The sequence below is a fragment of the Thyridium curvatum genome (genome assembly GCF_004353045.1).
Source record: "Thyridium curvatum strain D216 chromosome Unknown NODE_26_length_443329_cov_82.569921, whole genome shotgun sequence".
NCBI classification, from domain to species: Eukaryota; Fungi; Ascomycota; class Sordariomycetes; order Thyridiales; family Thyridiaceae; genus Thyridium; species Thyridium curvatum.
This window is the reverse complement of record NW_022156781.1, coordinates 389,163-408,893: the sequence shown is the minus strand read 5'-3', so window position 1 is coordinate 408,893 and position 19,731 is coordinate 389,163. Positions and strand designations below refer to the sequence as shown.

At 54.9% G+C, this 19,731-nt stretch overlaps 7 protein-coding genes across 7 annotated transcripts; 2 read left to right on the top strand and 5 right to left on the bottom strand.

The window, feature by feature from the left end:
* Nucleotides 1-392: 392 nt before the first annotated feature.
* On the bottom strand, nt 393-893 carry E0L32_005200 (uncharacterized protein; the record flags this gene model as incomplete). Its single annotated transcript, XM_031139696.1, has 1 exon — nt 393-893. The coding sequence occupies one exon, from the start codon at nt 891-893 to the stop codon at nt 393-395; it is 501 nt and encodes a 166-aa protein (XP_030996516.1).
* Nucleotides 894-3,319: 2,426 nt separating this feature from the next.
* On the bottom strand, nt 3,320-5,062 carry E0L32_005199 (uncharacterized protein; the record flags this gene model as incomplete). The annotated part of the gene is made up of 4 exons (XM_031139695.1): nt 3,320-3,946; nt 4,041-4,432; nt 4,495-4,735; nt 4,787-5,062. The coding sequence occupies 4 exons, from the start codon at nt 5,060-5,062 to the stop codon at nt 3,320-3,322; spliced, it is 1,536 nt and encodes a 511-aa protein (XP_030996515.1).
* Nucleotides 5,063-6,229: 1,167 nt separating this feature from the next.
* Nucleotides 6,230-10,740, bottom strand: E0L32_005198 (uncharacterized protein; the record flags this gene model as incomplete). The annotated part of the gene is made up of 3 exons (XM_031139694.1): nt 6,230-6,451; nt 6,513-10,547; nt 10,648-10,740. 3 exons carry the CDS (start codon nt 10,738-10,740, stop codon nt 6,230-6,232), a joined length of 4,350 nt encoding a protein of 1,449 aa, XP_030996514.1.
* Nucleotides 10,741-11,972: 1,232 nt separating this feature from the next.
* On the bottom strand, nt 11,973-13,721 carry E0L32_005197 (uncharacterized protein; the record flags this gene model as incomplete). Its single annotated transcript, XM_031139693.1, has 1 exon — nt 11,973-13,721. One exon carries the CDS (start codon nt 13,719-13,721, stop codon nt 11,973-11,975), a length of 1,749 nt encoding a protein of 582 aa, XP_030996513.1.
* A 484-nt stretch (nt 13,722-14,205) lies between these two features.
* Nucleotides 14,206-15,248, bottom strand: E0L32_005196 (uncharacterized protein; the record flags this gene model as incomplete). The annotated part of the gene is made up of 3 exons (XM_031139691.1): nt 14,206-14,400; nt 14,457-15,099; nt 15,154-15,248. 3 exons carry the CDS (start codon nt 15,246-15,248, stop codon nt 14,206-14,208), a joined length of 933 nt encoding a protein of 310 aa, XP_030996512.1.
* A 672-nt stretch (nt 15,249-15,920) lies between these two features.
* On the top strand, nt 15,921-17,001 carry E0L32_005195 (uncharacterized protein; the record flags this gene model as incomplete). The annotated part of the gene is made up of 2 exons (XM_031139690.1): nt 15,921-16,249; nt 16,320-17,001. The coding sequence occupies 2 exons, from the start codon at nt 15,921-15,923 to the stop codon at nt 16,999-17,001; spliced, it is 1,011 nt and encodes a 336-aa protein (XP_030996511.1).
* Nucleotides 17,002-17,738: 737 nt separating this feature from the next.
* Nucleotides 17,739-19,355, top strand: E0L32_005194 (uncharacterized protein; the record flags this gene model as incomplete). The annotated part of the gene is made up of 4 exons (XM_031139689.1): nt 17,739-17,789; nt 17,876-17,896; nt 18,097-18,168; nt 18,393-19,355. The coding sequence occupies 4 exons, from the start codon at nt 17,739-17,741 to the stop codon at nt 19,353-19,355; spliced, it is 1,107 nt and encodes a 368-aa protein (XP_030996510.1).
* Between the last annotated feature and the right edge of the window lie 376 nt (nt 19,356-19,731).

Below are 19,731 nucleotides of genomic sequence, written 5' to 3'. Positions count from 1 at the left end.
TTGCCTTGCTCTGAGTCATAACAGACCCATGGCGTCTCTCTTGGGTATCATTATCGTACACGCTGGTCTTTCAACAGCTTGCCCCTGGCCGAGATCTTGTCGTTATGAGCTCGCTCCCAGACCGTCCCTCCATCCAATCGGTATTAACGCAGCAGCAACATCCGCAACCCCTCTCTCCGTGGCCAGCATGTTGAATTGTGACGCCGCGTTCCTCGTGTCCAGCACCTCGACCCGCATCCCAAGGCTGCTTATATGTTTCTTTGTCGCCGGGCTCAAAGGTCGTATCTCGGGTCCAAGGCCGAGGATCAGCAGGTCTATAGCGAACAGGCAATGCTCTTGTCAGCTCTAACGTCCCAAATCTGCGCCAACGTACAACATAGCAAGAAGGAGGACTAACCAGGCCGCGGCCAGAGCATACCCAGCAGCGCAAACGCCGTCTCGGCATCGACTTCCCACTGGCCCTTTGCGTTGACGAGTTTCTTGTCCTTCCCCCACGGCCTCCAGGTGAACGCCTCGCCGCCCACGAGCAGGACCCCGCTGCCGTCTGTCACACGCGCCCCGCTGTTGAGGACAAAGCCTTCTGACATGCAGACATCCACCGACGTCGAAGGGGCCGGCGTAGCTCCCAGCATGTCCATCCTGTCGAAGTCGGTCGTGGGCGCCTCGGATGGCACCTCCTCGGCATTGTGGCCCATCAGCCGCCGCCGAGCTGTGGAAGTGGTATGTAGTAGCCTTGAAGGGCTTGACGAGGTAGGAGTCGAAGCCATTGTCTTGCTGGTAAGGCTGAAAGGGCTGCTGAGCCGTCGAAAGTCCGCTTCCCTTGGAGCCACCCCGCCTCCCGGACAGGCCCGGGACCGTCGAATGGCTCGACCCAGCGCTTGCGTCGAGCGCATTGTGAAGTTCATGCCTGGGTATTTACGACGGCTATCGCGTCCGGCCGAAATATGCGCCAAAAAAAAAAAGCCACTATCGAGGTTCTCCGCTTGAAAACTCGCCGGAAACCCACGTTCGCGGCACTCTTGTCGTATATCTTGCCGTACAGAATCTACAGAGTAGTCAGAGGGAGAAGTAATGGTATGGAGGCGTAGACGGATGAAAAGACGTTCGAAAGCTATCAGTATGACGTGGAGAAGCTACAGCTGGGTCCCACTAAAACCTCCGGAACACACCATCTCCACCCACCATACGCAGCCACCTTTTCCCAAAAATTTCCTCGGCTTTCTACTTTTTGGGTTTTTTTTACATTCAATCAGTATCTTCTCGTTCGAGAGAATCAGTAAATATCAAAATCAAGTAATATACACGCGTGGTGAACGGGGACACGGGCCAAAAAGGACGACGGGAGTAAAAATGGATGACTGCGCTGAGGATCGAACTCAGGACCTTATGCGATCAATCAGGTGGTTGTGAAGCATACGTGATAACCAACTACACCACGCAGCCAGAAAATTTCTTATCGTATGAAATGATGACGTTCCGGAGCCCTGATTTGTGTTAAGAAGGATGAGGGTTGAGGCTTGGCTCAGGGCGGCCAGAGACCTGATTTAGGCCGCCAATTGCACATGTGTTGCACGTACCACCTTGCGCCCTGTGCGCCCTGTACGCCCTGTGCACCACCCGGCCCCGGCCTTGGATTGCTAGTAATGTCCGACATGAAGCAAACCATTATAGGTAGGAGTTGTATTATCCCTTTGATGGCCGCAGATGCAATTAAATGCTTCCTTATTATCGTTTGACTAAAAAACCGGTTTAAACAGGGACAACAAATCAAAGGTGTGTCAAGGATCGCAAACATTCGCGCTCTAGGTGTGCAATCGCAGAATTAGCCAAGCAACCCGCAAACAAGCCAAGATTGCATGTAACAGGAAGAAGCTACTCCGCAAGTCAGGGGCAATACTAGGTTGGGAGAGTGAAGCTGGATTGGGAGGGTGAAGCTGGGTGGGAGGGTAAAGCCAGGTGGAGAGGGTTTGACATTAGGAAACAACATCTCATCTAGGATAGTAAGGATTCATTGTTCTAGTCATTGTTCTGAGTCAAGATATCGAGGAGAAATTGGTGTAAATATGATAGAATCTATCCATCCCTAAGACTGCTTGAAGACTTCAACCAGAATATCGACAGAAGACATCCACAACTAAAAAGAATCACATCGAACTATTGCAACACTGATATCTTGACTTCAACCACGACAATGTATGCCCGACGGGAACGTGGTTATCAGTCTAAGCGGAAAGGAAGCCACTTCCCAGACCATCCCGAGAAGGACAGCCTCCTCCTCAGTGTAATTAATACCATCTATCCACTATTTAACTCTTACACATGTTTCTCTCTAGTGTCGCAAGTGCAAGACGGCCTAACCTGGTGCACATCCATGTCGAGGCTTCTACAAGTTTGAGCACCAGGACAACGTTCATTTCTCCTCGAACGCATTCATTGAGCTCTTCCTCGAGGATCTTTCCTTCACACGTGTCGATACCGATGGCGAAATCCATATCATCGACATGGTGAATCGTAAAAAGGAGACCCTACGCCGAAACTTGGAAAATGTGCTCTCCGTCTTCTACCCAAGTGTGAACAGCAACAAAGAGCTTTGGCTACCCGGCAACAAGATCAGGACTCAGTTCCACGGTTGCCATCTATAATCTTGACGCTCAGAGCCCCAATTGATCAAAAGATACGCCAGGATAGCGGTCATCAGATCCTGCTTCCGGATGAGTTCTATACGGATCGCACTACGTGCCGTGGTGGACATCTCAAGCCTCTTAGAGTGTCATGACAGATATCATATACAAGTGCTGGCTCTCAGAGGGTCAGATATATTGCATAAATCAGAGAAATGCCGTTTCTATTGGTGCCACATGTATAATACCATCGTTGCTGGTCCGCCATGCTTGTGGTCGAGAGGGCTGTCATAGCCATATAGGACACGGCGGTAAGCTTTTAGGGGCTACTAAACACTCCTTATGTGCCCAGTCATGAGACAGTAACGCCTTACACGACTTGCACGACTCGCACGACTTAGACGAGATGCCCACCATCGGCCCAGGACCAATGTTGAACTTGTCCAAAGACCATTCCAGCTTAGAGCTAATATTCTAGCCATAAAAGTTGATGGGTTTTTATCAAGGCACCCTATGGTGTACTTGTGTGTTGGCAGCCGCTGTCATCTATCCCTTTATCCTACGAGACGACGTTGACTACACAATGAAGATGTAGTCCATACACGGAAAAATTCCTGGCTCATTATAAATTGGACATTCATGACCTAGCTAGTCGAACATAATGATGAATTAACTGTAGAGACTGTGTTGTGCAGCCCTCAGGTCCGCCGGGATAGCGGTGCGTAGTACCCAAACCGATTCTCCGGGTCGTACACGGCCTTCAGCTCCAGCAACCGCCGGATCCTCGCACGATCACGGCCATAAACCTCGGGCAGCGACTCCTCCCCCGTGGCGTAGTTGACGTAGCTGTGCGAAGGGCCCGAGCTGCCCCTCCGCACGGCCTCCTGCATCCGCTCGCCGTACGCATACGCCTTCTCCGCGTCCGCCGGGTCCGCCCCCTGCCACCACATGATGGGCGAGATGAGGACGTGCAGCGCCCTCTCCTCGGGGGCCACGGCGTTGGTATCGGGCGGTATCTCCCGGGCCTTGCCCCTGCCGTACGACTCGAGCAGCCAGATCGAGGTGGCGAACCGCGGGTCGGCCGTGAGCTCCGCGTAGATCTCGAACCCGGCCCGCATGGCGGTTGCGTTCCACCCGTCGAGGGAGACCGGGTAGCCGAGGATGTTCTCGTTCTTGCGGCACACGGGCCCGTCCTTGCTGAAGCCCCCGGCGACGTACAGGTCCTTGTACTCGATGTCCGTCACGACGGAGTCGGCGGCCGGGCCGAGGGCGCGAAAGGCGGCGGCGTACGCGTCTGCTACTGAGTTCTCGCCGTCGTAGAAGAGCTGGAAGTTTATCACGGGCTGGTCAGGGAAGGTAATTAGTCTTCGTACCACACACGCACACATCCAGGTAATATAATGAAAGCCCATTACTAACATGTCCAGGGTCGAGATCCGGGACTCGAACAAATATGCCGTTGAGCACGAGCGCGGGATCCTCATACTCGGCCTCGAGCCGGTTCCACGTCCGGAAGAAGTCCTCGAGCCTGTCGTGCGTGAACGCCAGGGCCACCATCGTCCACTTCGGAGCGACGTCGTGGACCTCGACTTCGAAAGACGTGACGACGCCAAAGTTGTGGCCCGCGCCGCGGATCGCCCAGAACAAGTCGGCGTGCTGGGTCTCCGAGACGGTAATGGCGGAGCCGTCGGCCAGGACCACGCGGGCCGAGACCAGGTTGTCCGCGGCAAAGCCGTGCCGTCCCTGGAGCATGCTATGGCCTCCGCCAAGGAGGGGCCCGATGACCGATACGCACTCGCAGAGGCCAGTCACTGGCTTCGCAGTCAGATAACTTTCTTTCCAAAGAGTGCTTCTGATAATGTGGTGTCCATACCAGCCGCCTTCCGGCCCTGCTCGTACAAAGCGCGTACGGCTTCGTACTGTCTTGTTCCGCCTCCGATGGTCGCCGTGTCGGCACCTCCGTGGAGCTGCGTGCTGTTCATGCGCCGCATGTTGATCTGGATGCCGCAGTTCAACTCGTTCAGAGTCGTCGGCCAGCCGTGGGTGCCCGTGACCGCAAGAAACGGGATGCCGTGCTCATTGGCGTATTTGACCTGTATGTACCGAGTTGAACTCTACACGGTCATATACACACACGCATGTGTAGAGACGACTGTAGATCTTACCGTCATTTGCACATCTTCCTCCGTGGCCGCCTCGATTGAGGCTACGAATGATGGCTCGACTCTGGGCGAGGTGGCTCGCTCCACGAGGTCTTCCCATTCTGGCGAAGAGCTCAGTGAGACCGATGCTCCTTTAGATAGCAGTGGCCCTAGCTCTGCCTTGATATGATTGCCGTCCGCACAACACATAGGGTTTCGTCGAAGGATCTGTGCCCAACTGACATGGGACACGGTCCCAAGCACTGCTATCGCCAACACAAGGTCCTGTGACAACTTCATAGTTTCGTGATGATATAGCTCAAGGCTCTCTAGCGAGACAGCAGTTCCTTCTGCAGCTACAACAGTAGTCTCATAAAGACATCCAGTCCCCAGGTGGAGGGAGGGGAACTCCTGGGGTATATCCGAACAGCGACATCCTTAAAGTCGATAGCAATTAAGCTTGTGTAACATGTGCGTGCATGTACGCGGGCCATGCAAGTAAGCTTGAGGTAGCGTCGGGTCCCGCGGCTGCATTATCATTAAGGCAAACCTAGAAGGTGTGAGAAGAGCTCAAAGATTACCACATGAAGAGAGAAGCTCAGAGCCTAAGAATAGCTCCCGAGGCCATTAAAGTTATGGGGTACCTTCTCCAAGACATATGTTGCGTAACGCAGGTCCCCAAGCTGTAGACCATGCTGAGTGTGAGGAGTAGGACATCCCTGTGGAAGGGCATTCACATCAGGTTGTGGTGCGGCCCGGGTCGGAAGCTGGAAGAAAAGGCGTCAGGTACAGTTATGGTGCGACTGGACAGTGCCAATGAGCATGTCAAGAGGCTTCTGACCGCTGCATGCCCAACCCGAGGTGTAACACGACCCTCGGACTGACAGCATGCAGGTGATAGGTTACCAGCGGGTGGAACAAAAGACGAACCCGACTTTGAAGGCTCACCAGACGTAGCAGAAGACGAAACGTACCCTATATCTCTTCGAACACCCAGTAGAGATCGATGAGAGAGGGTCGAGCAAAAACAGCCATTGCAAGCACACACATCTCACTACATTACGGAAAACCCAAGTATAATGCATATTTTTTTATTAGAATACAGTTTATTCTAGACATAGGCATGTATAAGCGCCAGATCTGCTGTGCTTTTCTGACCATTTGACCGCGAACGTCAAGCAAGCCATCTCGAAAAGAAAACCCGGTGCCAGCTTTGTCCACGGCACAGGGCAAAGCCTTTCCAATACCTTCCCTCTTCCCTTAAAACTCTCGTACATATACTCTCTTCAACCTTTGGTATTCCCAAATCCCGAATGAATAAAAACGCCTCTCGCATTCCAATCATGTGCATACCGCGCCAACGCCGTTACAATCTTGCGACTGCGACGAAAGTGATGCCCAATGCAAACGCCACCGCCCACTCTGCGACCAAAACTCGGACTGTCGGTCTATTTCATGCCTGCAGCCTCAATCCTCATCACTCTGGACATTACTACTGGCACCCCCGTTGATCTGTGCCGAGCTACCGTTCGAGACAAGCTTGATCTTGGGCAGCCCATTTGAAGGGGGTTGGGGTGTCCCGGTATTCGTAGTGGGAGCAACCGACTCCTCCTTTGGGGCAGGCTCCTCGAGCTCCTGGAGTTCGGGGTGCGCCGCAAGCTCCTCCTTGAGTTTCTGGTCAAAGAATTGCTATAGCGAAGTCAGCAAATAGTCCACACCGTGATGCTCATCGTCTGCAACATATACGTACCTCCATAAAGTTAGCGTCGGAGTAGAGAAGGCTGCCATCGTCGTTGTATGTCCGGCAATTGTTGCAGAGAAGCTTGATGTCCTTCTGCATATCGCTGAGGCGGCTGTACTCATTCTTCTTGATCTTGGCGGAGATGTGGTTCATGCAGATAGGCCGCTGGATGATAAGATAGTAGTCGCCGTAGTCACGTTTCGAAGGCAGCTTGACGAACGGGCCGATAATGAGACGCTTGGCAGGCTCGTCGTCGTCGTCCTTGTCGTCGGGATCCTTCTCTTCAGGCTCTGGGTCATCAACCTCCAGGTTCATGAGACCATCGAACAGCCGGCGCATGCTCTCGGTTAAGAGCTTGCGCTGGGCCTCTGAAAGCTTACTGTCCGCTCCGTTGGTAAGTGCGACCGCCTTGGGACGCCCCTGAGGTCCGCGGCGTTTCTTCGCAGGCGGCTCGTCCTCGCCCTCTTCGGCCTTGCGCTTCTCGTTTTTACTGCCCGGCTTACGGCCGCGCTTCTTGACGGGAGTCTCCTGTTCTTCGGTGCTTGCGCGACTAGCGACAGGCGACCCTTCAACTGAGGGCTCTCCAGCGTTCAAGCGCTTCAGACGATTGGCCTCACGCTTATCCTTGCGGGCTTGCTTGCGAGCAGCAGCAGCTTCGGGGGAATCTTCATCATCGTCCACTGCCATGAGCCACTGCTCTTCGGTAAGGCCGTCGTCGTAGCGAACTTTAGTCCGCTCACGCGCGCCACGTCCAAGAATGGTTTCAGTCTCCTCCTCGACGGGATTCCCATCAGACAGATAGATCTCAGGCAGCTCGTCCTCGGTCATGAGGCGTGACTTTGCGCTGCAACCTGCTGCAGTACCGTACGTCGGGTCTTTGGACCTCCGCTCATCGATCTCTTGGAAGACGGTGACCTCGTCGTCATTTCGAGCGAGAATCATATTGAGCTCTTCGTCGTCCATCTCCTCTTGCTCGCCCGAGTCTGCCATGTCGGCAGTCTCCAGGAGCGTCCGAAGCATGGCGTCACGATCAGTCTCGGATGACTTGTTGTCGAAACGACCTGCCTGAATAACCTTGCCATCCATGTCGAGCTTGTACCGGGCCCTCTCCAAGATCTTTTCTTCGACAGAGTTGGAGCTGATCAGCCGTAGAATACGGACTTCGTTCTTCTGTCCGATACGATGGGCACGATCTTGGGCCTGCAGATCCTGATGGGGGTTCCAGTCCGAATCATAAATGATGACGGTATCTGCAGTTTGCAGGTTCAGACCCAGACCACCAGCACGAGTGGACAGCAAGAACATGAAGTATGGGGAATCCGGGCGGTTGAAGTCCCGCAGAAGGTCAGACCGGTCTTCAGACTTGGTGGTACCGTCCAGGCGGAGATACTGGATGTGACGGTAGCGAAGGAAATCCTCCATGATGTCCATAATGGCAGTCATCTGGAAGAACATGAGGACACGATGGCCAGTAGCTTGGTACTTGGGGATGATTCGATCAAGCAACTCGAATTTGCCAGCAGTTCTCCAGAGAACGTCGTTGCTGATGCTCTGCGGGTTCATCTGATTCTCGACTTCGTCGAAAACGAAGGGATGATTGCAAAGCTTTCGGAGCTGCATGATCATGTTGCTGAGACCGCGAGCTCCAGTCTTGCCACCCTTGCCGTCGCTCACAATGAGCTTGTTGTGTGTGACCATCTGCTTGTACAGACGGGACTGCAGCGCTGAGAACTTGCACTTGATGACCTTCTCTGTCTTGTCTGGAAGATCCTTTTCGACATCCTTCTTGAGACGACGCAACAAGAAGGGCCGCAACACCTTGTGCAGGCGACGAATGACCAGAATCTGTTCCTCTTCGGTGAGCTCCATCTTGTCCTGTCCGCCGGTGTTTGCGAAGGGAGTGTTGAACCATTCGTCGAAAGTCGTGGAGGACTTGAAAATGTTGGGCAGGACGAAATTGAGCATAGACCACAGCTCAGCTAGGTTGTTCTGGAGAGGAGTACCGGTGAGAATGAGGCGGAAACGCGTGCTGTAGTATTGCTGGATGGTGGCGCTGAGCTTTGAGTTCGAGTTCTTCATACGATGGCCTTCATCGATGATCATGTGGAACCACTTGATCTTGCTCAAGATTGGTCGATCCTTGATAATGTATTCGTAAGTGGTCAGAAGGACTTGGAATTTGCCTTGCCGGATCTTCTCCTGTTGCTGCTTGCGGGCATTCGGAGGTCCCTTGTAGACGATACGGCTAACCGATGGTGCCCACTTCTCGAACTCCAGATTCCAGTTGGTAAGCGTACTGAGAGGCACAATGACCAGGTAAGGACCCTGCTGCAGCTTCCGCTCAATCAGGTACGTAACCAAACTGATGGTCTGGATGGTCTTTCCGAGACCCATTTCATCAGCAAGGATACCATTGAGGTTGTTGTTGTAGAGAGACAACATCCACTGAAGGCCCTTGATTTGGTACTCTTTGAGTTGACCGCCAACGAGGATGTTTGCTTGGCCAGTAACCTCCTCCTTGATCCGATGAGCGACAGCATAGTAGTCAATCTTTCGCGCGCTGTCTTCATCGTCCTCGTCGACTTCGCTGTCCTCTTCCTCTGGAAGACTGGGCTCGTTGCCGTAGCGCTCAGCTGCCTGCCGCTGCTGTGCCTTGACGGACGAGGCAAGTTGGTGCAAGAATCCGTCCGTCTGCCGGAGAAGATGTGTGATACGTGTATCTTTGGCTTGGTCGAGCAACTTGAGATAAGCCTCCTCATCGTTGGCTTTGAGGGCTTGCAGACGTTGCTTCGCTGTGCGCTCAATACGCTTCTGCTCTTCTTTCTCAATGTTGAAATGCTGGTGATACATGAGGCGACCAAGCTTCTGCATCTTGTTGCGCTGGTTGACGGCCGAGGTGAGGATTTCAGCGCGATGGCTCTCCACCGCACGCAGAAAGTCGGAATGCTTCTTCTTCTCGCGATGCTCACGAGCGTCACGTTGCTGTTTCTCGAGCTTCTCAGTGATACGTGCCTCGCGGACGTTCTGCTTCTTCATGCGGCGGTACATGCTCCTGTTAGTCGTCATGGCGAGGTTGTCGTAATGCATCATCTGCCGCCCAATCTTGTCGCGGAGAGCGCGCTGCTTGGAGTAAAGGGCGAGCGACTTCATCTCAATAATCGCACGGCGCCTCAGGGTATCATCTGTGGACAAGTCGTCCTGGGAAGCATCCCAATGAGCAAGGTTGCCAGGCAGAGACTTCAGCTCTGCATACCGCGCACTCATCCTATTGAAGACGATCTTCTCACGCTCAGTCCGCAGCTGCTCAAAATCAATACCGGTTGGGAAGACTCCGGGGATGACGAAGCGATTCCTTCGGTTGGAATGGTCGAGATAATTGAGCGTCTTGCGCACTAAGCTGCCATCATAGGGAGACTGGACATTCTTGAAAGTTCGTATCTTGCGAGGCTCTTCCCCTGCACCCTCAAGAGGAGGCTGCCCAGGCTTCATGCCGTCCAGAGCCGGAGTAGCTTGGGCGGTAGGGGTGGCCGAGGCACGAGCTGCTTGCTCAGCCGCTGCAGCCTGCCGTCGCTGTCGCTGCGCGAAGATGGCCTGTTGCATTTGGACAGGCACGCCGACATTCTTACCAAGAAGCTTGAAGGCATGGATCTGCTGTCTCAGGAGGCTAAGTTGTTGTGGCGTGAACTGAGTGGCGCTCGAGCCAGTAGAAGGGGAGGCACTCGCAGCATTCGCTGGTGCGCTCGAAGAAGCGGGGAGAGCCGATGTGTTGAGGCTCGAGGACGATGGGAGTTGCGTCGCCGGAGCCGTCGGCTGCGCCGTGGTTTCTGACGATGGAGTGCCATTGACAGCACCGTTGGCGGTTTGCTGCATCTGTTGCTGCTGTTGCTGCTGCTGCTGCTGCTGCTGCTGCATGAGAGCATTCTGCTGCTGCTGCTGCTGTCTCCTGAACTGTTGCTGGGCTTGCAGATTCGCCAGGAACTGGCGCGTCTTGATGAACTCGGGGTCGGTCTCAGAGACTCCCTGGCTTTGCATTTGACGGTATTTCTGCGAATGAAGCAGGTTAGCCAGGCATAAAATCGCACAACTTTTGCGAAATTGACTGGAGGAAGGACTGAATTGGCGAGAGGTGCATGCGTCGACTTACCTGGAAGATTTCCTGAACCTGTTGTTGGGTCATACCAGCAGGCATGGCCGAGCCCGAGTGCTGGACGGCCGGGGGCGCCTGGACGGTAGCCATGGTGGCGACGAGGGTCTGGGCTGACCACTACCGAGATGTTTCTTCCAATGTATTATCCAAGTTGTCTTATGCGCATAGCCGTGTTGGGATAACGACGGGTTGGATGTCGCGTCGATGACCGGGGGGCGTAAAACGAAGGACGAGAAATACGAATCAACGAGGAGAGCGCGTCGAGGACGCAAGTCGACGATACAGCGCAGCGAGATCGAGGGCGTCGAGGCAGCGGGATGCTGGTGGACGGAAAAGCACCGAGGTCTCGTCGCGTTCGACAAGCACAGCGGCGCGCGCAAGGTCGGAGGGCGTGCTGAGGTGGCCGAGCGTGTGGGGGGTCGCGGCGATTTGGAGACAAAGTGCAGTGAGAAAATCGGCTCGACCAGGCGCAATGGAAATTTAGAGAAAGGATGGTAAAGGCGGCGGGAAGAGGCCTTTCCTTGGGGTGGAGGCGCGAACAAATCGCGTCGAGGCTATTTGCCGGCTCTTTGGAGATGGCAGTCGATGGATACAGAGGGGGTCTGGCGATTTTTTTGATGCGCGCGCTGGCCCTTGATGATGGGGAGGCAGAGTGAAGGACCACGACCGACAAGATTCGTGTGATGGTTGGTGCGGTATGAGAATCAGAGCCACAGTAGATCTGAGCACGCCAAGGTAATTCCCTGCCTGGGCCCCACTTTACCAGGGATCCTTTCTGCCTGAGGCCCAAAGAAGCCCCCCTTGAGGCTGGGAACTGGTCACGGGACAGTGTGTATTGACATCTGATGAATGCCCAGCCACACTGTACTTCCCATTGATATCAATGGAACTGCTCACTGTTTGACGCGCCGACACCTGACACGCGCTTCGCAACTCGACCTCGATCCGACGTGCATAATTAGTAGCTTGGTACGGTATTCGTCAATCGCATTGTCCAGCTACCTAGTCTGTCAATAAACCCATGTAGCCAATCGCTCCTCCAGTACGCTTCGATCCGTATATTGACTTGTGAGATATAGCGGAGTACCGGCCATGATAAAATGAGGCCTGTCCATCGTCCAATATAGAGTCCTCAAAATTGAGCAACCTTCCAGAAGACGGTCAATACATAGCTCGTTTCACTAGGCCTCCAATACCGAGGCGTTTGTCATATGGCAAATTCCGCAACGCTCACGCTTTCCACTCTCAGCGCAGTGCCTGATGCAACAAACCTCGACAATTCGGCTGTCTTGAGCGTCCTCGTTCCACCATCCCAGGTTCCTTCAGCGCTTGGCTTTCTTTTTAGCGGGCTGATCCGCATCCTCCTCCGCGTCGCTCACTTCTGCATACTGCGTGACCGGCTGCGTATCTTTCCATGCATTGGTAAACATGGGATCCTGCTTCGCCTTGTCGGCATACTTGAGCAGCGCCTCTCTCGGATCCTCGTACAGCATGCGGCTCAACGGAATGTTCTCCTCGATGTGCTTTTCATCGGGTTGATTCCTCATGAACGGCGTCTGCTGGGGCACCTGCGGCCGTCTCGGGTCTCTCGACTTGCCCGATGCGCTAACACCCCCCTTTGCTCGACCACCCGCGTTGGCTCCTGGGGTAATTATGCTGTCGCCCGAGAGCCCGACGCCCTGGTCCATAGTGAGGGCTGGATTGTCGTCAATGTGTCGTTTCTTGGGAGCGCGCATCATGACTTCGAGCGCTCCTCTGCTGGACTTATCTGGATTGTAAAGTATCCGAGTCTCCCCGTTGGCAGAGCCGGTAATAACCTGATTCAATTTCTCATGCCATTCCGCGACGATCAGCGGCGACCCCGGGGTCACGGGTGTGACAAGCTCCGGCTTGAGGTTACCGGGATTCAGGATGTGCAAGTCGCCGGTGGCAGATCCCGTCAGGATGAACCTGGAATTCGGAGAGTATCTGATGCTGGACATCGGGAACCTGTCAGATGTCGAAGGGTGCGCCACGGTGACAAGTGGCTGCTTGAATTTGCGCGTGTCCCAGAGCTTGATGAAGCCGTCACCGCCCCGCGTGACCACCATGCGACCGTCCGCACTGATGTCGATACCGCCGGTCCACGTGTCCGCCTTATGTGCATCTCTAACCTCTGCCGCAGGTCTCGTGAAAGGTCCGTCCCCGCCATACATAACGAGCGAGCCGTCGACGGCAGCAGCGACGAGCAAGTTCTGACCACCCTGTGCCTGCGATCCCCATGCGACCGCACTCATTCTTGTGCGCCCTGCGGAGCCTGCAGCCTTGGATTTGAAGACAATGACTTCTTTCTGACTCCTCTTGTTGTTGATGTCCCAGATACGTAACGTGCTGTCAGAGCCTGCCGTAACACACGTGTTCTTGTCCGTCGGGTGCCAAGTTCCAGTCGAAATTTCGCCGACGTGACCTTTGGTGTTGTGCATATCTCGGAGATACATATCACCCTTGACAAACTCGGTGATGATGTCGCCGTCACGCGACATAATCTTGGCCTGTGGATGCGCAGTGATGCACAGGAAGACGCCGCCGGAGAGCGGGTGGAACTCGACATGGTTGATGGGATGTGACTCGGTTGTAGCGGCGGCCTTCTTGGTCTCCCAAGGATCTACCGTGCGGAACGCGCGAAGCGTCGTGGGTGTCATCGACGAGAAATCGTGCAGGTTGACTGTCGAGTCGAGAGAGCCCGTAGCCAGGCGCGACCCAGCCGGGTCCAGCGAGACTGTCGTGATTGGTTTGTCGTGGGTCTTGAGGATGAGCTCATGAGAAACCGGATACTCATCTTCGGCGTCAGACTCGTCCGAATCATCGAAGCTGTCGTCATCATCCGAGTCAGACTGAGATCCTTTCGTTTTTGTCTCGGTCTTCACCTTTGCAGCTGTGGGGTTGCCGACAGCTCTTCTGCTCTGCTCTATCTGCGCAGCGATGTTGGCCTCTCGGGATGTTTTCCCGAAAGCCGTGGGAACGAATGCTCGCATCGGGTCATCGTCGGGCAGGACAGGCTCCTCGACGACGAAATCGTCGCTGTCGTTCATGTTGCAGGGGCAATCGGGAGGTTGTCGTGACCGAAAGATCAAGGATTCTCGCTGGGCATGTATCTAGGAAGGTACGTCACAGGATTGCGGCAGATATCCACAGCCAGGATGCGATGCGCAAAGGAGAGAAGGTTGTAACTTTGAAGAATGTTGTTGACTGGGTTGGACTGGTTTAAAAATTCTGGTCTGTACTATTGCTTGAATATCATTGGAGAGGGGTCCAAATGCGACAAGATTGATCCATCCATGTCGCGCAAGATCGACCTGTCAAAAATGTCCAACTACAACTACTAACCGAGTAGCATGTTTTGAAGCAATATCTTTGAAAATGATTACCCCTTTCCCGATTCCTTTGCCCCGGCACGGGTTTCCTCAATTGCAGTTTGCCTAATGTGTGGATGATGCTCATCTCCTGGTGTCCGTACCAAAAGTAGATCTCTCCTGTTTCCTCTCCACCAACGCTCTAAAGATCAACCCTGAGAATTCAAGTTCTCATGCATCTATGGCCGCTGTACCCTTTTGCAGACGTGCCAGTTCTTCCGCCTTCATTTTCTCCTGCCTGCGCACTCTCTCTGGTACCACCATCTCCCTTGGCGCAGTGATCTTCCAGTTTGGTAGGCTTTCCCTTCCGAGGGCTCTTAACGTTGCGCGCTCCACCAGAGTATAGCGTCTGTCCTTTCTGTGAAATGAAAAGGGTTCTCTCATGGAGACCGGGGGGTTCGTGATCATACGCACCCGGCGGAGCGGGTTTGTCGACGCCGAGTGCAGCATCAGAGGGTGCAACAAGTAAACATCACCGCATTTGCCGCCCGCCTCAACAAAGTTTGTGCAGCTTCTCGCCATACTGTTAAACCAGTCGGTCGGCCCTTCCTTTTCAAAGCCGGGCTCTCCTCGAGGGATCATCCGAGGGTTGACACCTTCTGGGTGATCATGTAGCCAAGCTGCGACCTTGGGCATCGCTTCGGGGCAGATCACGGTGCCTCCACCGTCGGGCACAATGTCTGTGAACAGCGGGATGACCAGAAGACCTTGTTCCGCACTATCGAGGTAGTGTACGAAAAAGTCGCCATCGACATGCCACCCGTACAACTGCTGGGGGGGAACAGGTTTTCCCTCGTTCTCAACAGTCCCCAGGTTGACAATGAGGGAGTCTTGCCAGTACCGAGACTCTGGCCTAACCTTGTCTTCTCCGCCACATATCTCGCAGATGGCAGCCCATGCTCTAGGAGCGAGTTTTGCACAGTCAAAGGTCCGATGTCCTGGCATGTGAACACGCTCCTGATTCCAGGTCGACTTGTTGTCTGGAGCCATGCCCAGCCGAGTCCAGACGTCCTGGGTGACCCAGGCCGCCTGCTCCTCGGTGAAAGCGCCTTCAATCCTGGCATCGAGGTTCAGCCATACTTTCTCGTCATCGTCGGGAAAGCTCACTTACTTCACCCAGCCATGCTGAATAAACTGCTCCTTTTCCGCTTCCGTAAGCACCGATGTCTTTGATATCTTGGACTCCTTCTCGAGCGAAGAACCCATAGCGTTGGTGTTAGTCGCTAGGACTGTATGATGATTGTTGAATTGCTCGTGTCTTGATCAATGTAGAAGGTTTGAATCGCTTTCCTTTTTAACGCTTCTAATATACCGGACCGCGCGTTCAGCAAGCTTCTAGATGGCTTGGAGCGGGGAATTGGTTACCAAGATGCTTTTTTAAGTTGAACATTCATTGGATGCGGAGCATGAGGTAGCCTACATACACTCATCTGGCTAATCTAGACCCTACCATAAGGTACCTACAAATTGACATTTTAGCTGATCATCAAGAGCATTACCAGAAAGGCCTAAAAGTATAACTGAAAGCGTAAAACTCGAAATATGGAAATGACAATCACCGTTTCAATATCAATGATCAACGTCCAGGGAAATCCATGACAGCAAGCACGCCGTTTTGAAATTAAGACCCCACTGTTGGCGTCCACGGGTCCCTTGAGCCTGCTTTGACAAGCCCTGGACTTGCCGCCTCCAAGACGCCCTCGGCAGGCAGTTAGTGGTCTTCTTAGCGTGTAATGCTCTAAGCCTATGAATGCCAGGCGCCACGTCTAGCACTGTACTTGATATTGATTTGAAAGCTTGCCTCCATCACTCGCTGCCAAACTCTTTACCTCCGCCCATTGACCTGGTACGACACATCTAGTCGCGCCTGAAGACACGATGCCACTAGAGCCTCCTGTAGATGACGAGGAGTACGCCTCCTCCGAGGATTCGGATTTCGCGCCCGACGACGCGCAGGAGCGCGCTTCTTCTGCTGGATCCGACGATGAAGCGGGCGATGCGACGGACGCACAGGCTCCCGGCAAGAGGAAGAGAGGCGCTGGCGATGCGGAGGCGGAAGACGCCGGCTTTGAAAACTCTGGAGACGAAGCAATCATTGAGAAAGCCAAGAAGCGGCGCAAGAGGGGCAAGCATGCCGAAGGCGGCAATGCCGACGAGGAGGGCGGCGAGGGCGGCTTGATCAAGACGCGAAGCCAGCGCGCTCAAGAGTAGGTTCTCCACGGGTCTTCTCCTGGCTGAATCAGTCTTCGTTCGACTTACCAGAATTTGTGACTGCAGAAAGGCGGAGCGGAAGGCGGCGGTCGCTACTGGACCCGTTACGATCGATGTTGACGCTGTGTGGGCGCAGATGCTGGCTGGTAATGCGGCCAAGACTTCACCAGACCAGCCTCCACAGGATGCACACGGCCAAGCTGCGGGATCAAAGGCCGGACAAGCTCCGGGAGCAGACGCGGAGAGCGGAGCCGCGAAGATAGACGCGGCAGAACCCTCAGAGATGGTCAAGATCAAGCGAACCTACAACTTCGCCGGCAAAGTCCACACCGAGGAGAAGCTCGTTCCACGAGACTCGGCAGAGGCCAAGCTATACCTGGAATCACAAGGCGAAAATGGGACTCCTGACGAGAGCGAGGATCCCACGCGGCGCCTACCGCGAAGAGCATTCCGGTCCGTCTTTGAGCCCGTCATTGACAGCCAGCTACTGCAAAGATCGGATCTGAACCTGGGTATGATGATGAGGCTCCAGGCGCGAGAACAGGCCAAAGACGCCAAGAAGCTCAACGTGGTCGAGAAGAGCAGAATGGACTGGGCTGGATATGTGGACAAAGAGGGCATCAAGGACGAGCTGGCGCTGGCCGGCAAGTCCAAGGGCGCGTACTCTGAGCGGCAGCAGTTCCTGGCGCGGAGTGAAGCGATCAGGGAGGAGGAGGCTCGGAGAGCCAGGTTGGCTGGCAAAGCCTAGACCCTTTCCCAATTTTGAGCCTGGAAGCTTCAAATCACATCATCGGCGTTTGTATTTAGCAAGATACCCTGGGACTATAAATACACATCTTTGAATGGATCCTACTCTAGTGACAGACAGGATCAGGATCGGGTACCTATGTGGCTCGCAGTCTGGACGTCTGGTAGGAACACCTATTTGTAGGGATCTAAATCCCTGCTCAACACCCTGTATTCGTAACGCCCTTGGGTTGGTTATCAGGATTAGAGGTCTTCCAATGACTTGGGATAAACGCGGCTTACGACAGCAAACGCCATCTTCGGGTGTACTCTATTGTAAGCTACCAGAGCGTTTTCCGTGTTGACAATAGGAGGTTCAATTCACCGCTGGTGGAATCCATTTCAGTCGGCGCGGCTTGGGCGGGAAGGCCGATCTCGGCGGAGCGGGGGATGAGCTCAGTGCTGCGAGAGCAAAATTTGGGCAGGGTCGTCGGTGAGTGCGGGGCAGCGGTGGAGGAGGGAGGGTTTACAGGTACTCGCACCGTCAGACGAAATAGGCCCGGCTTGCAGGTACTCCAGACGCTGAGCCCGCGAGATCGTAACCCGAGATCCTTTGGCACTTGCCGGAGCTTTTGACTTCTGATTCCCCTTCCTCCATATTTCCTCTGCGATCTCCTTCTCTCTTCTCCCTCCTTCCCTTTTCTTATTCCAAGTGGCCGGATTCTTCCAGAAGACTAGACAAGTCCAGACCCTGCCAAGATGTCGTCGTACAACATTGTCGTTTTTGCCGGTGACCATGCCGGTCCGGAGGTGAGTTTCTCGGGTCCTCCAACGCAAAAGCTCGTGACACATGTTTCCCAACCCTGGACAACTTACTGACTCCTGGAATCCTTCAGTGCACCGCCGAGGCCGTCAAGGTATGTTGCGAATGCTTTCTCGAACCCTTCTCCCGGACCCAATCGCCATACTTTGCGGCCAGGGCGAGATCGATGCAAGCGACCACGCGCTCGACTTGGCCTGCCGTCTAGAGAGACGATTGGGGGACAGGATCAGGCCATTGAGCCCAGCGAAACCCAATGAAGCGAACAGCCGAGACTGACAATGCGAATGCAAACAGATCCTCAGGACAATTGAGGCTCACAGCCCGGCCAAGCCCAAGTTCAACCTGCAGGATCACCTGCTCGGTGGTGTAAGTGCGCTGTTCCTTGTCGCATGCTTTCCGGCAACCCACCACCCCCTGCTCGCTGTCAAGAACCCTCCACCATATTGCCCCTCCCCCCTACATATGTACGACATGAACCAGCTGCAACGTCGCGTCGTGTGGGACTTTGTTCCTTCTTCTTGCTCGGCGCTTCAACCTTTCCTTCTCTTGCATCATGTTGGGCTAACACTTCCGCCACCTCGTTCTGCCAGGCCTCCATCGACGCAACCGGCAGCGCCCTGACCGACGAGGCCCTCAACGCCGCCAAGGCCGCCGACGCCGTCCTCCTCGGCGCCGTCGGCGGCCCGGAGTGGGGTCCCGACGCGCCCGTCCGGCCGGAGCAGGGCATCCTGAAGCTCCGCAAGGAGCTCGGCACCTTTGGCAACCTGCGCCCCTGCAGCTTCGCCTCGGACTCGCTCGTCGACTCGTCCCCGCTCAAGGCCGAGGTCTGCCGCGGCACCGACTTCACCGTCGTCCGCGAGCTCACGGGCGGCATCTACTTTGGCGACCGCAAGGAGGACGACGGCTCCGGATACGCCCTCGACACCGAGCCCTACAGCCGCGCCGAGATCGAGCGCATCGCCCGCCTCGGCGGCTTCCTCGCACTGGCGCAGGACCCGCCCGCCGCCGTCTGGTCCCTCGACAAGGCCAACGTGCTCGCGACGAGCCGCCTCTGGCGCAAGACCGTCACCGACGTCTTCGCGCGCGAGTTCCCCCAGCTCAAGCTCGGCCACCAGCTCATCGACTCGGCCGCCATGCTCATGGTCAAGAACCCGCGCGCCCTCAACGGCGTCGTCATCACGAGCAACCTCTTTGGCGACATCATCAGCGACGAGGCCAGCGTCATCCCCGGCAGCATCGGCCTGCTGCCCAGCGCCAGCCTCGGCGGCATCCCCGACGGCAAGGGCAAGTGCAACGGCATCTACGAGCCCATCCACGGCTCCGCCCCGGACATCTCGGGCAAGGGCCTCGTCAACCCCGTCGGCACCATCCTGTCCATCGCCATGATGCTCAGGTACTCGCTGCGCCTGCCCAAGGAGGCCGCGGCCGTCGAGCGGGCCGTCAAGGCCGCCATCGACAACGGCACCCGCACCAAGGACCTCGGCGGCAGCGCCGGCACCAAGGACATGGGCGACGCTGTTGTCGCCGAGCTGGAGAAGATCCTGAAGCAATAGAGAAAATGATTGCTCTTGTGGTGGTGAGCAGTGGGTATTCACAGCTAGGCTGGAACTTGTCATTTTTGACATCAAAAAGGGGGGGAATTTGCCAATGGATATTGTGCACAGAGGATGAATAGATAGGGCTGCCAAGGATGAAAGCACCTGTGAGGCCATCCTACTCAGATTGGCTATGAAAAGGGGGAAAGATAAAAGATGTGAAATGAATGCAAAGTAATTGATCTGCTCTGTCGTGTTCACATTTCACAGATTGACAAAGGTATAGATAGATGCCAGTTCACTTGATGGATTTGTACTGTCTCACAAGTCAAGCGCCAAGGCTTCTCGAACTTTTTCTCCCTCCGGTTTCCCATTATCGCCACAGAGACATGAT